At 45.4% G+C, this 14,386-nt stretch overlaps 1 protein-coding gene across 2 annotated transcripts in view; it reads right to left on the minus strand.

The window, feature by feature from the left end:
• Positions 1–14,386, minus strand: part of PHAF1 (phagosome assembly factor 1) — a 61,873-nt gene that overhangs the window by 26,418 nt on the left and 21,069 nt on the right. For both annotated transcript variants that reach the window (XM_053271319.1, XM_053271320.1), the window contains exons 4-5: positions 12,812–12,895; positions 1,358–1,401 (exon numbers count right to left, since the gene is read on the minus strand). In XM_053271319.1, the coding sequence (XP_053127294.1) occupies positions 1,358–1,401; positions 12,812–12,895 (128 nt within the window). The remainder of the gene's footprint in view (positions 1–1,357; positions 1,402–12,811; positions 12,896–14,386) is intronic.

Raw genomic sequence — 14,386 nt, forward strand, 5'->3', positions numbered from 1 at the left:
CTCTGGAGTCAGTCTTGCTTAGAAGAACTATAGCTTCTTTTAACACACAAACGGGCTATTCTCGGGAGCGCCCAGACAATGTAGAAGAGCAAGGCACGCTCCTGATTGGCGGCTGTGCGCGAGGGATATGCAAGGGGAGCTGGTCTGAGGACGAGTCAAGCCAAGCCCCCGCCTCAGAAGCTGGCTCGACGGGTATCCTTGCAAAGGGGAATCCGTCAAAATTACAAGTAAAGGGCTAAATGCCGAGGGGTGGGAAGCTGGGAAGGAGAAGGTAGCCTGTTAGTAGCTTACCTTTAAAAAACAAGCTGTGGCAGCGGGGGATGCTGTGATGGTGGCAGCTCTTTCCACTCCCCCGCCGGCCTCCCAAGCGACCGGGCAGCCATGCTGTGGCCTGTTTCGGGCCTCACTTGGGTAGTTGCGGCAGGGCGGGTGACAGAGGCGGCGGCTCCTTCCACACAGTGGCAGCGCAGCCACCCAATCATTTGGGAGACCGGGGGTGGAAAGAGTCCCCTCTGTTTCAGCCATTGAGGCCCAAAATGGGTCGCAGTGTGGCCGCCCAGTCACTCGGGAGGTCGGCATGGGGTGTGTGTGTGTGTGGTGGTGGAAGGAGCCCCCCACTGCCGCTGCCGCCCCCGCGGTGGCTTGTTTTTAAAGGTAAACTACTAAAAGGCTACCTTTCCCCCTGCCCCGGCAATTAGCTGTTTACTTGTAAAGGGGAATCCTTGCCGGACTCCCCTTTACAAGGATACCTGTCAAACCCCTCGAGCCAGCCCGACAGCGGGACAGGACCGGACCCAGGCCCGTTCAGTTCCATGCACATCCCTACTGTGTGTTTTCAAAGATCAGGGTCGAATGAGGAGAGAATGAACGTGTGGGGGCCGGGAGCTGTACAGGACAGCTTTTTGTCCACCCTCTATAAAATGCAGGGGACAGAATGTGGGTTGGCCGTGCTCGTCCTACCCAGTTCCCAACTCCCCCACAATCACTCTCTCCTCCTCCTACCCTTGTTGATCACAAACACACCGCTGCTGATGGGGAGCACGCCCAGCAGCCCTCCTAACCTGGCTGGGTGCTCTGCTGGCCTATACGGGGGGGTACAGGGTCTTGAGAACAGCCCTAAAATGTTTTGCAGTTATCTCACGTACTTTACAACCACCACAGTGGATATGTTAGCTAATGACTTGTTCAACAACAGTTTCACAGAAAGATTTCTCATTTCCATAGCCAAAAGCTTAAAAAAAACACCAAACACCAAACCACCCTTACAAATCACTCACAGAAACCATCTTTTTTTGCTGGAACCCAATAGTTGGAATAAGAAAAAGGTGGCTACAAGCAATGCTGCCTCGGCACTTACCAATATTTTAACTTCACTTTAGTCAAGTCATAAACTTCAATCACCTGCAACAATAGAAAAAACATGATTTCAGAGAATCACAAGAGACCGGCATTTACGCTTAGAATTAACACTTTTTTGATCAGGAAAAGCAATGCTAACTTGTTTCTGCAGTGAGGACACTGTAAGGTTGACCTTGGGGACTGCAGGTCAAGAAAGCACAGAACACAGACCAGGCTTGGAGGAGTGGAAAAGAGATGAGACGGTGGGCTAAGTGCTTGAAGGAGGCAAGCACCAGAACAATTAAATATCTTTGGCCGTTTAAAAAATAAATAAACGGAAGACCCTTAGGGGCTGCCAAGTCTCTCAGCTTTCCTGTTCTGTTTTTCTTTTTAGTGGTTGGTTTTTGGTGTTTTATGGTTTTTACTGTTTCACTGATTTTAAGGTTTTAGTTTTAGATGCAACTTTTATGGATTTTTATTGTATTTTAATTTTTGTAAACTGCCTTGAGATGCATTATGAAAAGCGGTATAAAAAACTGAATACATAAATAAAATAATTACTAGAGCAGGGGTTCTTAACCTTGTGATGGAGTTGGACTATAATGGTCTGGCTGTTGTGGAGATGATGGAAGTTTTAGTCCAGCAACCGCTGGGAACCTTTGTTCTAGTGTGAGGCTGCCCAGGTCAGAATAGCAAGAACAAGGGGACAGGGTCCAGAGAATGCATGGGCCAGAGGGACATGAAATACGGAAGGATATAGCCAAGAGGTAGGCACCAAAAAAGCTGCCTCACTAGGGATCTTCTTCAGCTGCTTTCTCCTACCGGAGGTTATTATTAAGCTATTCTGACTTTGGATGCCGCTGCTCTAAAAGGTTGTCAGGATGTGCATCCAAACCATTCCTGCAAATTTTCCAGCCAGGATAGTCTTCATCTTCCGACACTTCTTCCTTTAATCTGTGAGCACTGCAAGATATTCCCCTCAGGGGATGAAGCCACTCTGGGAAGAGCAGAAGGTTTCAAGTTCCCTCCCTGGCTTCTCCAAGATAGGACAAGATTTTTTTATTTTTTTTAAAAAGGATAAGTTTTTTTATTGAACCAACAAACTACCAAAGCATACAGTACGTTGCCAAAGCACAATTATATACAAAGTGGTTGCTTGTACATGATATATCTACAAAGATTTACACACAAGGATTTGGAAACCCACAAGGTTATGAAGTATATGCAGGTAGTACTGTAACTCAGGGGTGGGGGATTTCAAGGGGTGGGTGGGGGGTGGGGTTACGTCTAATGTCCATTTCCACAATTTGTCCCATTGCTGTTTAGAAGAGATACTCTTGTCTTTTTGCACATAACCATACAAACTTTTCCAGAAGAGATTTACTGTCTCATCTGCGTGAACCTCTTGGTCGCGTCTTCCCTCCCTATTCCTATGCAGGAGCATTGCATAAATGACATACAGGTTTACTAACCTGATTACGAGAAGGGGGACGTTCCAATTCCCTAGTATGAGGGCACCCGTTCCGTCCCGTTTCCTTGAAGGTTTCTTTCTGGGACCTCGAAAGGAGGTTCTATCGCTCAAACCCGAGGTTAGTTCTTCCCAAGTCTGTTTTTCCAAATCAGGCCACTCTAACAGCTTGCTTACTCCCTGCCACACTCTTTTGGCTACCACACACTCTTTTAAGAAATGTGAGTGGGTTTCCCTGAATGTTTTGCCTAGCTCACTAGCTTTCTGTTTGCAGGTGATTTTAGGGCACTCTTGCTGGTCCTCTGGGAGCCATGGCTTAGCCGCATTAAGTGGTAGTACTTGATGGTATAAGCGCCACCTTGTTTCCCATAAATGGAAAGGGACTTTTTTCTCCTTAAAGAGAGTGATAGGGTGGTCGGGTTGCAACAAGTACTGTGAAGTGCGGTGTTTGTAGCGTTTACGTTCTAAATCAGGTTTTAAGAAACCCACTTCTAGAATCTCTCCATAAATTGTTTTCCTTAGCTGCTTAACTGAGGAGGATCCTTTAAATAGATCCGGTTCAACCTTCCATTTTTAAAGTGTGAATAACAAATCTCTCAAGTAGTCCGGGTGTTCTCTTTTTAATACTTGTGTGATATTACCATTGAAAGATCCTTTCCCCCACCATGCTATGCCCCATGCTGACTTGCGCCAATGCAGAGCGAAAAGCGAGACCCTGGTTTCTTGCAGGAGGTTGGAAATATTATGGACATTCACGAAAATCCAGTTTCCAAAATTGCAGTTCACGAATTCAGTTACAACATAGGGTTGCAGGGCAGACAGGGCTAGGCCTCCCCGCTCAACCTCCTTAAATGCTACCGCACGGGCCAAAGGGAAGGACGCTGTGTGCCATACTAAACAGAAGATCTGGCTGTCAACTCTCCGAAGGAGATCGAGCGGGGGAGGATAGACTACCGCCAGGTTATGCACCGGGGGTATCAGGTAAGTCCGGATGTAAACCGCTTTCTGGTACATGGCAAGGCTCCATTTTTTCCACATGGTGATTTTAAGCATTACTTTTTCTTCCCAATCTGTCCAATTTCCCCCCCAGACTTTTTCCTTAATCCCATATTCAATCCCCAAAATGTTTCCTGTATCTACCCACTTCCGTTTGGACTTTGGGGCCCCTTCGCTTTGGGGCCCCTTCGCATTCAGAGATGGGTAGGCAGAGAGATTCCTGTCTGCAACCTTGGAGAAGCCACTGCCAGTCTGTGAAGACAATACTGAGCTAGATAGACCAATGGTCTGACTCAGTATATGGCAGTTTCCTATGTTCCTATGCATGATTAAGGAGAATTTTCCCACTCCAATAACATGGCCAAGATATTCAAGTTTTCTTCTCTTAATGATGTTAATTAGCTCTTTATCTTTTGCTATTCTGAGCCCCTGGTGGCACAGTGGTAAAACTGCTGCCCTGTAACCAGAAGGTTACAAGTTCGATCCTGACCAGGGGCTCAAGGTTGACTCAGCCTTCCATCCTTCCGAGGTCGGTAAAATGAGTACCCAGAATGTTGGGGGCAATATGCTAAATAATTGTAAACCGCTTAGAGAGCTCCGGCTATAGAGCGGTATATAAATGTAAGTGCTATTGCTATTCTATATACCAACTTCCTCATTGGGCATTCTATCTACCCATGATATTCTTAATATATGTCAATATATCCAGAGTTCAAAAGATTCTAGTTTGTTCATATTCCGTTTTTAAGTGTCCAAGCTTCCATTCCACAGAGTAAGTCTGAATAGATGTAATACCTCACCATACGGATTTTCAGTTCTATACTGAATTTTTTTTATTCCCTTCTTCACATTTTTATACCACCCAAAATGCGAGTTCTTTGGGCAGTTTACATACCAATAAAAACCAATAAAAAGATTAACACATTAAAATTTTAAAATGTTAAAACTATTAAAACACAATTAAAACAATGTCTAATTAAAAGCCTGCGTGAACAAATGTGTCTTGACTGCCTTTTTAAAAGTTGTAAGAGATGGAGAGGCTCTTATTTCAGCAGAAAGTGTGTTCCAAAGCACTGGGGCAGCAATGGAGAAGGACCATCCTCAAGTAGCCACCAGATGAGCCGGTGGCAACTGCAGAAGAACCTCTCCAGATGATCTCAATGGGCGGTGTGGTTCATGGCAAAGAAGGCATTCTAAATCTCTATTAAGAGCAGATGTTTCATTTTTACAAAAGCGGCACTTGCCATTTCAATCTTAGTGTTTATTTCTTGTGTACTATCATATAGTAACTGTCATTCAACCATGTTCCCAAGTATTTATAATGTGAAACTCAATTAAAAATTTTTAATTGCTATTAATTAAGCTATTAATTAATTAATTGCTATTAATTAAGCAGATTAATTTTAAGGCCTTCAACACATTTAATTGGCCAATTAAAACAATTATTACAGCTTCTCAATACAGATTTTGAGGGAATTCAATGAAGACAACTATTTTCCTTGGGCAAATGAAAAATGTGTGTGTTTGGGAAAAGCTTAAACACAGTGAAACAAGACCATGGAGGTTTGCTTACAGCAATCCACTTCATATGACTGCTCCGATAACAATCAAATTAGAAATCTTTATGTTAAATTTGTATTTCAATAAATTGGCTTAGCTGCACAACCTTCAGCTGTAATAGACACACCAGCTGTACATAAGGACATAATTTTTCTTACATGCATTACTAATACAGCTCAAATACTGACAGTCCCGGAACCCCCTTTATGGAGGCATGGCTTTCAAATAATGGCTGCTCTATAATTTCTGACTCACTTTTGGACCTTGACCAGCTGACGGAGGATGATACTGGGAGCTGTTTTTATAATCTGAGTTAGCAGTCTTTACCTGGCAAACAAGGTGGAGGGGTGGGGCAGGGGAACTCTAGCCTACCAGAATCCCCGGTATCCTTTGGTGCCATTGATCATGACAGTGTTGGTACCGCAAGCACAGGGCCTGATGGATATTTGTCAGACTGTTTTTGGATAGCCCCAATTTGTTCTTAGCAGGAAAGTACCAGATGGTAGCTAAGCATGACTGCTCTTCAACCTCCCAGGGTTTTCTCTGCAGTATCTTCCAACAATTATATCCTTATCTACCTGTGAAGACAGACTATTCAGAACAGGTTTTCAGCTTAGAAAGCAGGGTTTCTGCCTCCTTGGCACCTCCAAAATAGGGCTAAGAGAGACTCCTGCCTGCAACCATGGAAAAGCCACTGCCTGTCTGCATAGACAATACTGTGCTTGATGGACCTATGGGACTGACTTGGTATAAGGCAGATTCCTATATTCCTAGTGTTACTCTATTGTAGTAAAAACAATCAGAGAAACTGGCAGCACTATGCAGACTGTCTAAAACAGAGAGCTATTAAAACATCTTTATACAGTCTACATAGTGTCACCAGTTTCTCTTATTGTTTTTACTACTGAGAAAGCTTCAGTTGAAATTGAGAGTAAAGTGCCATAACTAGGTTGATGCGCCCAGGCAGGGATGGGACACTAGCCAAATACTGTCAGTTGCAATCGACTGCCTCTTATCTGACTGCAGCTCATGAAGTCAAGAATGCCCTCATGTAAGGGCACCTTTACATAAAGCCCTGCTTTGTGAAGTCTTCTGACAGCAATGGCAGTTGTGAGGGGCCTGGATGCCCAGCCTGCTTCTCCCCCCCCCCCGCCCCTCTTGGAATGCAGGTGGTTTTGGAGGCACTGTGAAGTGTGTGCACACACACTCATCACAGTGACCCCAGGCTAAAGATGCTGGCTGCACTGATCATGCAAATGCAAAAAAAGATGATGGTACAAAAGAAAATGCTGTAATGTGTGGTTTAGCTCTCTTCCTCAACAAGAGGAAGCGTGGAGCCAGCGTAGTGTAGCGGCTAGAGTGCTGGACTAGGACCGGGGAGACCCGAGTTCAAATCCCCATTCAGCCATAAAACTAGCTGGGTGACTCTGGGCCAGTCACTTCTCTCTCAGCCTAACCAACTTCACAGGGTTGTTGTGAGGAGAAACCTAAGTATGTAGTACACCGCTTTGGGCTCCTTGGAGGAAGAGCGGGATAGAAAATGCAAAAAACCCAAACCAAACAAACAAAAACAAGAGGACAATGGGGATAGCTGGCAGCATTAGCAGGGTGCATTCAGTGAGACCGCATGTGCGTATCCGATTGCACACGCTGATCTCCCAGATCAGGCCACATTCTACAGTCTCCAGACAGGCAGGCCTTGCACAAGCTAAATCTACTCTGCAAGTGCTGAGGCCTTGGCAAGTCAATTAAAACAAAACATGAACATATTTACCCTTGAAAAGGGATTCCATAAAAACTCAGGGCAGCCACCCAGTAGCATCCTACACAGGTCACAAATGCCCATAAACCAGGACTACCAGATCGTTCTTTACATTTGCCGAGGGTCTCCATATGATTGGGCCCACTGGCACCTTGTAAAGTGCCAAGCAGGGACTTTACTCTTCTAGAGGACACAGATTCTCTGAGTTTGTGTTATTATTACAATCCATTAACAAAGACTAGGGATGTGCACAAAACCGGTTCGCCCGGTTCGGTTCGGATCCGAACCGGGTCCGAACCAGGAGGGGGTGGTTCGGTTTTGGTTTTGTTCGAACCACCACCTGGTTCGGTTCGGACGCCCAAAAATTGGTAGGATGGTAGCTGGCACCCAGGGGTACCTGTCACCCAAACCCCAAAGCAATCAGACACTCGTACGATTTTTTAATGAATTTTTGAAAATTATTTTTATTTTTTCCTCATAGGATATAATGGGATTCGAACCAGGCCATTATTCCTTATTGTGGAGCACCCATGGGTGCCATCAACCGTGCAAACCCTGAAGGAATCAGACACCCCTATGATTTTTTATGAATATTTGAAATATTTTTAATTATTTTTCTCATAGAGTATAATGAGACCCGAACCAGTCCATATCCCCTATTGTGGAGCACCTAGGGGCACAAAAGCGGGGTGGTAGACAGACAGGGGTACCTACCACCCAAAAAATCCCAAGGCAATTGGACACTCCTCTGATTATTGGTGAATTGTTAAAGTATTTTTGAATTCCTCATAGAGAATAATTAGGATTGTAGCAAATGTATAGCTTCACGTCGGGGGGAAAGGGGTGTCGTAGAGTGGAGTGTGGTGGCTGGTAGTTCCTAGGGTGGGCAAGGAAGCTATCAGAATTACTTGAAAGGAATGGGGCAAAGGGGTGATTTTTAAGTGATTTTTGAAGTTTACGCGTCTTTAAGGTTTTTCTCCATAAAGAAGCATGGAGGTGTCAGCAAATGTATAGCTTCACGTCGGGGGCAAAGGGGTGGCCTAGAGCAGCGTGGGGTTAGTGGTAGTGCCAGGTAGGGGCAAGGAAGCTACCTGAAATTTTTTCAAAGGATTTGGGCAGAGGGCTGATTTTTGGTTAATTGTTGAAGTTTACGCGTCTTTAAGGTTTTTCCTCATAATAAGTTATAATGGAGCTTTCAGCAGCCCCATAAGTGCACTTGGGGGGTGCTGGGGTGGCCCAGAGCGAGTGGTAGTGTAGTGCACATAGGGTGCCAACCACCCCCATGGGTTTCTAACCCATGGGGTACAGGGTTCTGTTGTTTCTGAGGTATTGAGTGTGGATTCTATGATAGCATATTAGAGTGGATTCATGGTGTCTCATTGAAAATCTCATTTGCTATCATAGAATCCACACTCAATACCTCAGAAACAACAGAACCCTGTACCCCAGGGTATTTTTCATAAAAAATCGTACGAGTGTCCGATTGCTTTGGGGTTTGGGTGACAAGTACCCCTGGGTGCCAGCTACCATCCTACCAATTTTTGGGTGTCCGAACCGATCCGAACTGGTCCGAATTGAACCACCCCCGGTTCGGTTCAAATTCGAACCTGCAGCCCGAACCTGATGACTGGTTCAGTTCGGATCCGAACCGCCGAACCGCCCCGGTTCAGATTCGAACCGGTTCGCACATCCCTAACAAAGACCTTTGGCCACCGTGGCTGGTGATGATGGGAGCTGTAGTCCAGCAACATCTAGAGACTCAGGTCTGGGAACCACTGCATTAGTGGAGAGCTGGTCTTGTGGTAGCAAGCATGACTTGTCCCCTTAGCTAAGCAGGGTCTACCCTGGTTGCATATGAACGGGAGACTAGAAGTGTGAGCACTGGAAGATATTCCCCTCAGGGGATGGAGCTGCTCTGGGAAGAGCATCTAGGTTCGAAGTTCCCTCCCTGACAGCATCTCCGAGATCTGGCTGAGAGAGATTCCTGCCTGCAACCTTAGAGAAGCCACTGTCAGTCTGTGAAGACAATACTGAGCTAGATAGACCAATGGCCTGACTCAGTATATGGCAGCTTCCTATGTTCTGTAAATCTGACTGGCTGGTCAGCTGGCCAACCATCAATGCCAGTCCAACACCCAAGCACTCTCCTGCCTTTGCACTGGAAGCAGGTGTTATGATTCAAAGTGGGCCACAGTGAGAAAACAGATGCAACAAGCTAAGAATCCTGACAAGACTGAAGCAATGGGAATCTTGACGGTATGTTGGCAGGGGAGGGGAGATGTGGGGCGGGGGACCGACTGCCGGCTGCAACCATTTCCACCAAATTCAGTTTGGTGAAAAACTGGCTTGGGTTATTTGCTTTGTATTCAGACAGCAACCATTTCTGATGCCTCTGTGACTGCGAGACTATACTACTATAACCTGTACTGCATGACGATGGTAGCTTAGAAGCCGAAGAACACAGACTGCTGCAGCCCACAGCCTGGCAGCTTTGCCTCAGATCTGGTTTAAGTGATGCTGCACATCATCAGCAGTACAGAACACTGGTGTGCAGGGGTCTGCAATAGTGATTAGGGATGGGCACAAAACCGATTCGGAGGCCTTTTATGGGCCTCCGAACCAGTTCGACGACGGGGGGTGTGTGTCTAACTTTAAGGGCGGAGGAGGTTGCACTTACCCCTCCCGCCACTTTACCCCCGCCGGCATCCATTTTTGTCAAAGCCCATCAGGGTGGCAGCATACCCCCCTGACGACCCGTTGCATGGAAACCGGAAGTATCTGGTACGCCTGCGCACCCACCCATACACACGTTGGGCATGGGTGCATGCCAAGCACGCCGTGCCAGTACGTGCAGGTGCGGATACTTCTGGTTATATCCGGACAACGGGGCGGCACGGAGGTATGCTGCCGCCCCAATGGGCTTTCGACAAAAACGGACGCCAGCAGGCGAAAGGCGGTGGGAGGGGTAAGTGCCTTCAAGCCTCCCCTGCACAGTTCCGAGCACATCCCAATAGTGAGACCCAGTGTTGGTAATGGACAAGGAGGCCTGGGATCAAATCCCCATTCAGTCATGAAGTTCACTGGATGACCTTGGGCCAGTCACGCTCTCTCAGCCTAACCTATCTTACTGGGTTGTTGTGATAATAAAATGTGTGTGTAGGGAGAGGGAGGAGAACCATGCATATTGCACTGTGCTCCTTACAGGATGGGCAGGATATACACGCAATCAATCAATTGCTTTCTATAGATTTTCAGATATTATTATTTATTATTATTATTTATATTTTATATCCCGCTCTTCCTCCAAAGAGCCCAGAGCAGTGTACTACATACTTAAGTTTCTCCTCACAACAACCCTGTGAAGTAGGTTAGGCTGAGAGAGAAGTGACTGGCCCAGTGTCACCCAGCAAATCTCATGGCTGAATGGAGATTTTAACTTGGGTCTCCCTGGTCCTAGTCCAGAACTCTAACCACTACACCACGCTGGCTATCACCAGATGAGATATAATTTCGCTGGTCCTGAGTTATGAAGCCCTAAATGGCCAAGGTTCTACCGTCCTAAAAAATGTCTTTCGTCCCACATCCCAGAAGGGTTTCCAAGATCTGTAAATGAGCATAAATCCTTGAAGAGCTACTGCAAGGATTAATCTCATTCAGAAAGTGTTGCTAGGGTTGCTTATCCACCCAGAATAGTGTTTCTGTCTTTTCTGAGCTCTGAAACTGGGCAAAATTCAAAGCACAGCTTTTCCCATCATTACAACTCTAATGGTAGAAATTACATTGATAAAATGTATGCCTTCTTCAGAGCTTCTAAAAGAATATAAAAGAATCTCAGAGGGAATTCAGCACTCCCAGAGATTTCCCCACCATGAATCTTTCAGGCAGTATTAGTCGAAAATAACATGAAAGAGCAGCACAAGTTAGAGCGATTCCTAAAGCAGAAATACACTGGGATTATTTGGATTACTTATGGGCTCTTTCAATTCAATACCCATGCACTATTTTCTGAGTAGACATTCCACTTTTTTATCTATCAGCTACCCAAGGAACTAGTCATCAAGCAGATTACCTTCGTCTCAAAAATCAGACTGCAGGACATTTTTCTTGATAGTTTTCACGTGAGCTTTTTTTTTAAAAATTAAAAAATCCTGGAAGTAAGGAAGCTAGCTTAAAACAAAAAAGTTTGCAGAGCAGCTTTTAAAACGATGCCTGGGAGATTGCCAACAAGGACTATGTGGTATCTCATTCGGCAAGCAAAATTCCCTAAGGTGTGAGGTTGCAGACCTTTCAGATAAACTAGAAGGAGACAGAGTAGAACAGAATTCTTATTTTCTTAGCTATTCCCGTTATAAAACTATCACAGTTGACAATTAAGAATTCCAACCAGTTTAACATTCTAATCCTAAAAGTAGAAAAAAGTGTTCCTTCTACTGGACTCAGCATAGGGAACATTTACCAAACACTATTAGTTTTACATTCAAAGCTACACGCCTGCAAGAGTCCTGAGAGTTTAACAGCGTACTATTGATTCATGCATGAATCAATTGAAAGTTTACCAAAGGCACTTTAGGTTCTGTTAAGAAAGCAGAATTACAAGTATTGGGAAGGAAAACCTCTCTTATTAAAAGGAAAGGGGAACTATGCAAAATTAATGTGTGGGCAAAACCTGAAAGGGGAAAAAAAACCCATGATCAATGAAAATGGGTTCTCTACTGTCTAAAAAGTATCTACAGGTTGGTGTGGGTTTGTAAAAAAAAAGCAAAGTACTTTGCATTTTATGTGGTAAGCATTTGGGTTATACATTTGACTAGGTACGCTAATGAAGTTAAAACTTCCTTGCTCTTTTGCTGAATAAAGCAGCAGTCATTGTCTGGAAGGTGAGTGGGCTTGAAGGGATCTCTCTGAGGTTGGCTGTTGCCTTCAGAACTACTGCAGCCACCCGAGGACTTCCGAACACACAGAGGCTCCTTCACAAGTTGCTCTGTAAACCGGTCCATAAGCAGAGGTTGGACATCACCTTGAACACAATCCATTCCAAAGAGGCAAGCTACCAGCCCTCAAATATTGGGTAACCATGTGACACGGAATTAAGTGATGTACACAGACTGGCCAAGACCTGAGCCAGAAACAAGAACTGCAGAGGGGAATGCAACTGGTTTAGTGAGTACCCCCCTGCTGCCCCGTTGCCCTCGTCTTCTGGATATGACCGGGAGTCACCGACACGCCTTTGCGCGCTGGCATGGGTGGGTGCATTCGTGCGTGCGTGACATGTGCACATGCTGGCGACTTCTCGTCATATCTGGAAGACGAGGGCAATGGGGCAGCAGGGAGGTACACTGCCGCCCAAATCGGCTTTGCAAAATAAGGATGCCAGTGGGGGGAAAGTGGCGGGAGGGATAAGTGCACCCTCCCTCGCTCTTAAAGAGAGACCCCCACCACCTTCAAGCCTCCTTGCCACAGTTCCGTGCACATCCCTACTCAGCAAGGCTATGGGATGGAGAGGAGGAGGAAAGAAGGGCCAAGGGAAAGAAAAGCAAGACGAAGCAGGCCGAGAAGGGAATTGGATTGGCACTCAACTGCCCATCCAACTACAACCTACCTCCATACACACCAATGTGCATTTACACATTTAGGCCCTAAGTGAGAGACAAAATCATAAAATTGGATTTCTCGGTTCACGCTGTTACCTTGAGTCTTTGATTGAAAGCATCAAACAGCAGTTTGATTCCGTCCTGAGTCAGGTTAAGGATGAGGTCATGGCTAAGAGGAGACTGAAAAACACAAGGGGAGAAATTAGTTTTCAAATGGCTGCTGTATGGTGAAGCCAAGCTCTGCTATAGAAAGCCAAGGAAGAGAACTTCAGCACTAGTTTCTCCCAGCTGGCACACGGAACAGCTGTTTGTTCCGTGGATAAAAGCTGCCCTCTTCCATTTACTTATTCAAGGGAAACTCAAGCACCTTTGGTGAGATTTACAGGCCATTATCAAATGAACAGTAGTGCTGGCAACAACCAACTGACACATGCCAGTCAAGCTAATTTCACAAAGAGACAATCAATGAAGAGAATTGCTAAAGGGAGCTATTTTTATATATAAATAGTTCCAGATGACTCGAGTGAATGAGCCAAGGTATGTGTTACATAAAAAGTCAAACCAAGTCACTTATTATTCAGATGAAGCATTAACTTGAATACCCATTAACTTTTCCCTGCCAGCCCTTTACTGGTGAATGCAGGAGGAATGAGCAAGTTGTGAAAAACACTGTACAGTTCGAAGAACGTGATGATACCCCTAGTTTCTCTCTCTACAAATAAATATATATATATAAATTCTTGCTCATTTGTCATGGAATAAAAGTTGGTAGATAGTACATTTTCAAACTGATTTCCAAATCCACCTCTCATCAGTTTCAAGTCTCCGAATATCCTAATATGCTTTTAAATACGGCGTTGAACAACACTATGGTTCTTGGCCATCTCAACCAGCCAAGGGTGTCCAGATGGACTTAGAAGAACTGAGCAACCGATTCCACCACACTTATGGTAGCTGCGCTTGCATTTCTCCAACAGCACCCCCTTCCCAGCAAATAGCTTTTGAAACGCTATTCCACAGTAGCATGGAAACAAGCAGCAGTAAACCAGATATCTGGTAGGAAGAAATAAGAATTTGCAGGTACTTAGGCGGGCAAAGGCCAAGGAAGACACATCCATCATCCCTAAAGACTCAGGTGGGATGGAGCACTGAGAGAGGAAAGGAGTCAGGATGGAAGTTAACCCCCTTGCCTCTCTGACCGAGGCCCTGAGGGACAGACACCCAAGTGCACCCAATCAGTGTTCCCTCTAACAGGGATTCCCAGATGTTGTTGACTATAACTCCCAGAATCCCCAGCTACAATGGCTTTTGCTTGGGGATTCTGGGAGTTGTAGTCAACAACATCTAGGAATCCCTGTTAGAGGGAATACTGCCCTCACGTTTTACGACTGGCTAGCTATTTACAAGCCTATGCAAAATGTGTGTCATTCGGCTTTGTATGCACAAAGGTCCCAGGCTGAACCCCTGGCAGCAGCATTACATAAGATTAAGAAATAATAATGATAATTGCTTAACACTGTCAAGTTTACAAGCAATGACAATCCAAATATCAAGATTTGCCCTCACCTCAGCGGTAAAGAACTGTTTGTCATGAGTCCCCAGAGATTATTGCACAAAGGATTGTACAACAAGCCCTGACCCTCAAGCCACACCGTCCTAGTACAACACTGC

This window comes from Hemicordylus capensis, chromosome 9 (assembly GCF_027244095.1).
Source record: "Hemicordylus capensis ecotype Gifberg chromosome 9, rHemCap1.1.pri, whole genome shotgun sequence".
Classification (NCBI taxonomy): Eukaryota; Metazoa; Chordata; class Lepidosauria; order Squamata; family Cordylidae; genus Hemicordylus; species Hemicordylus capensis.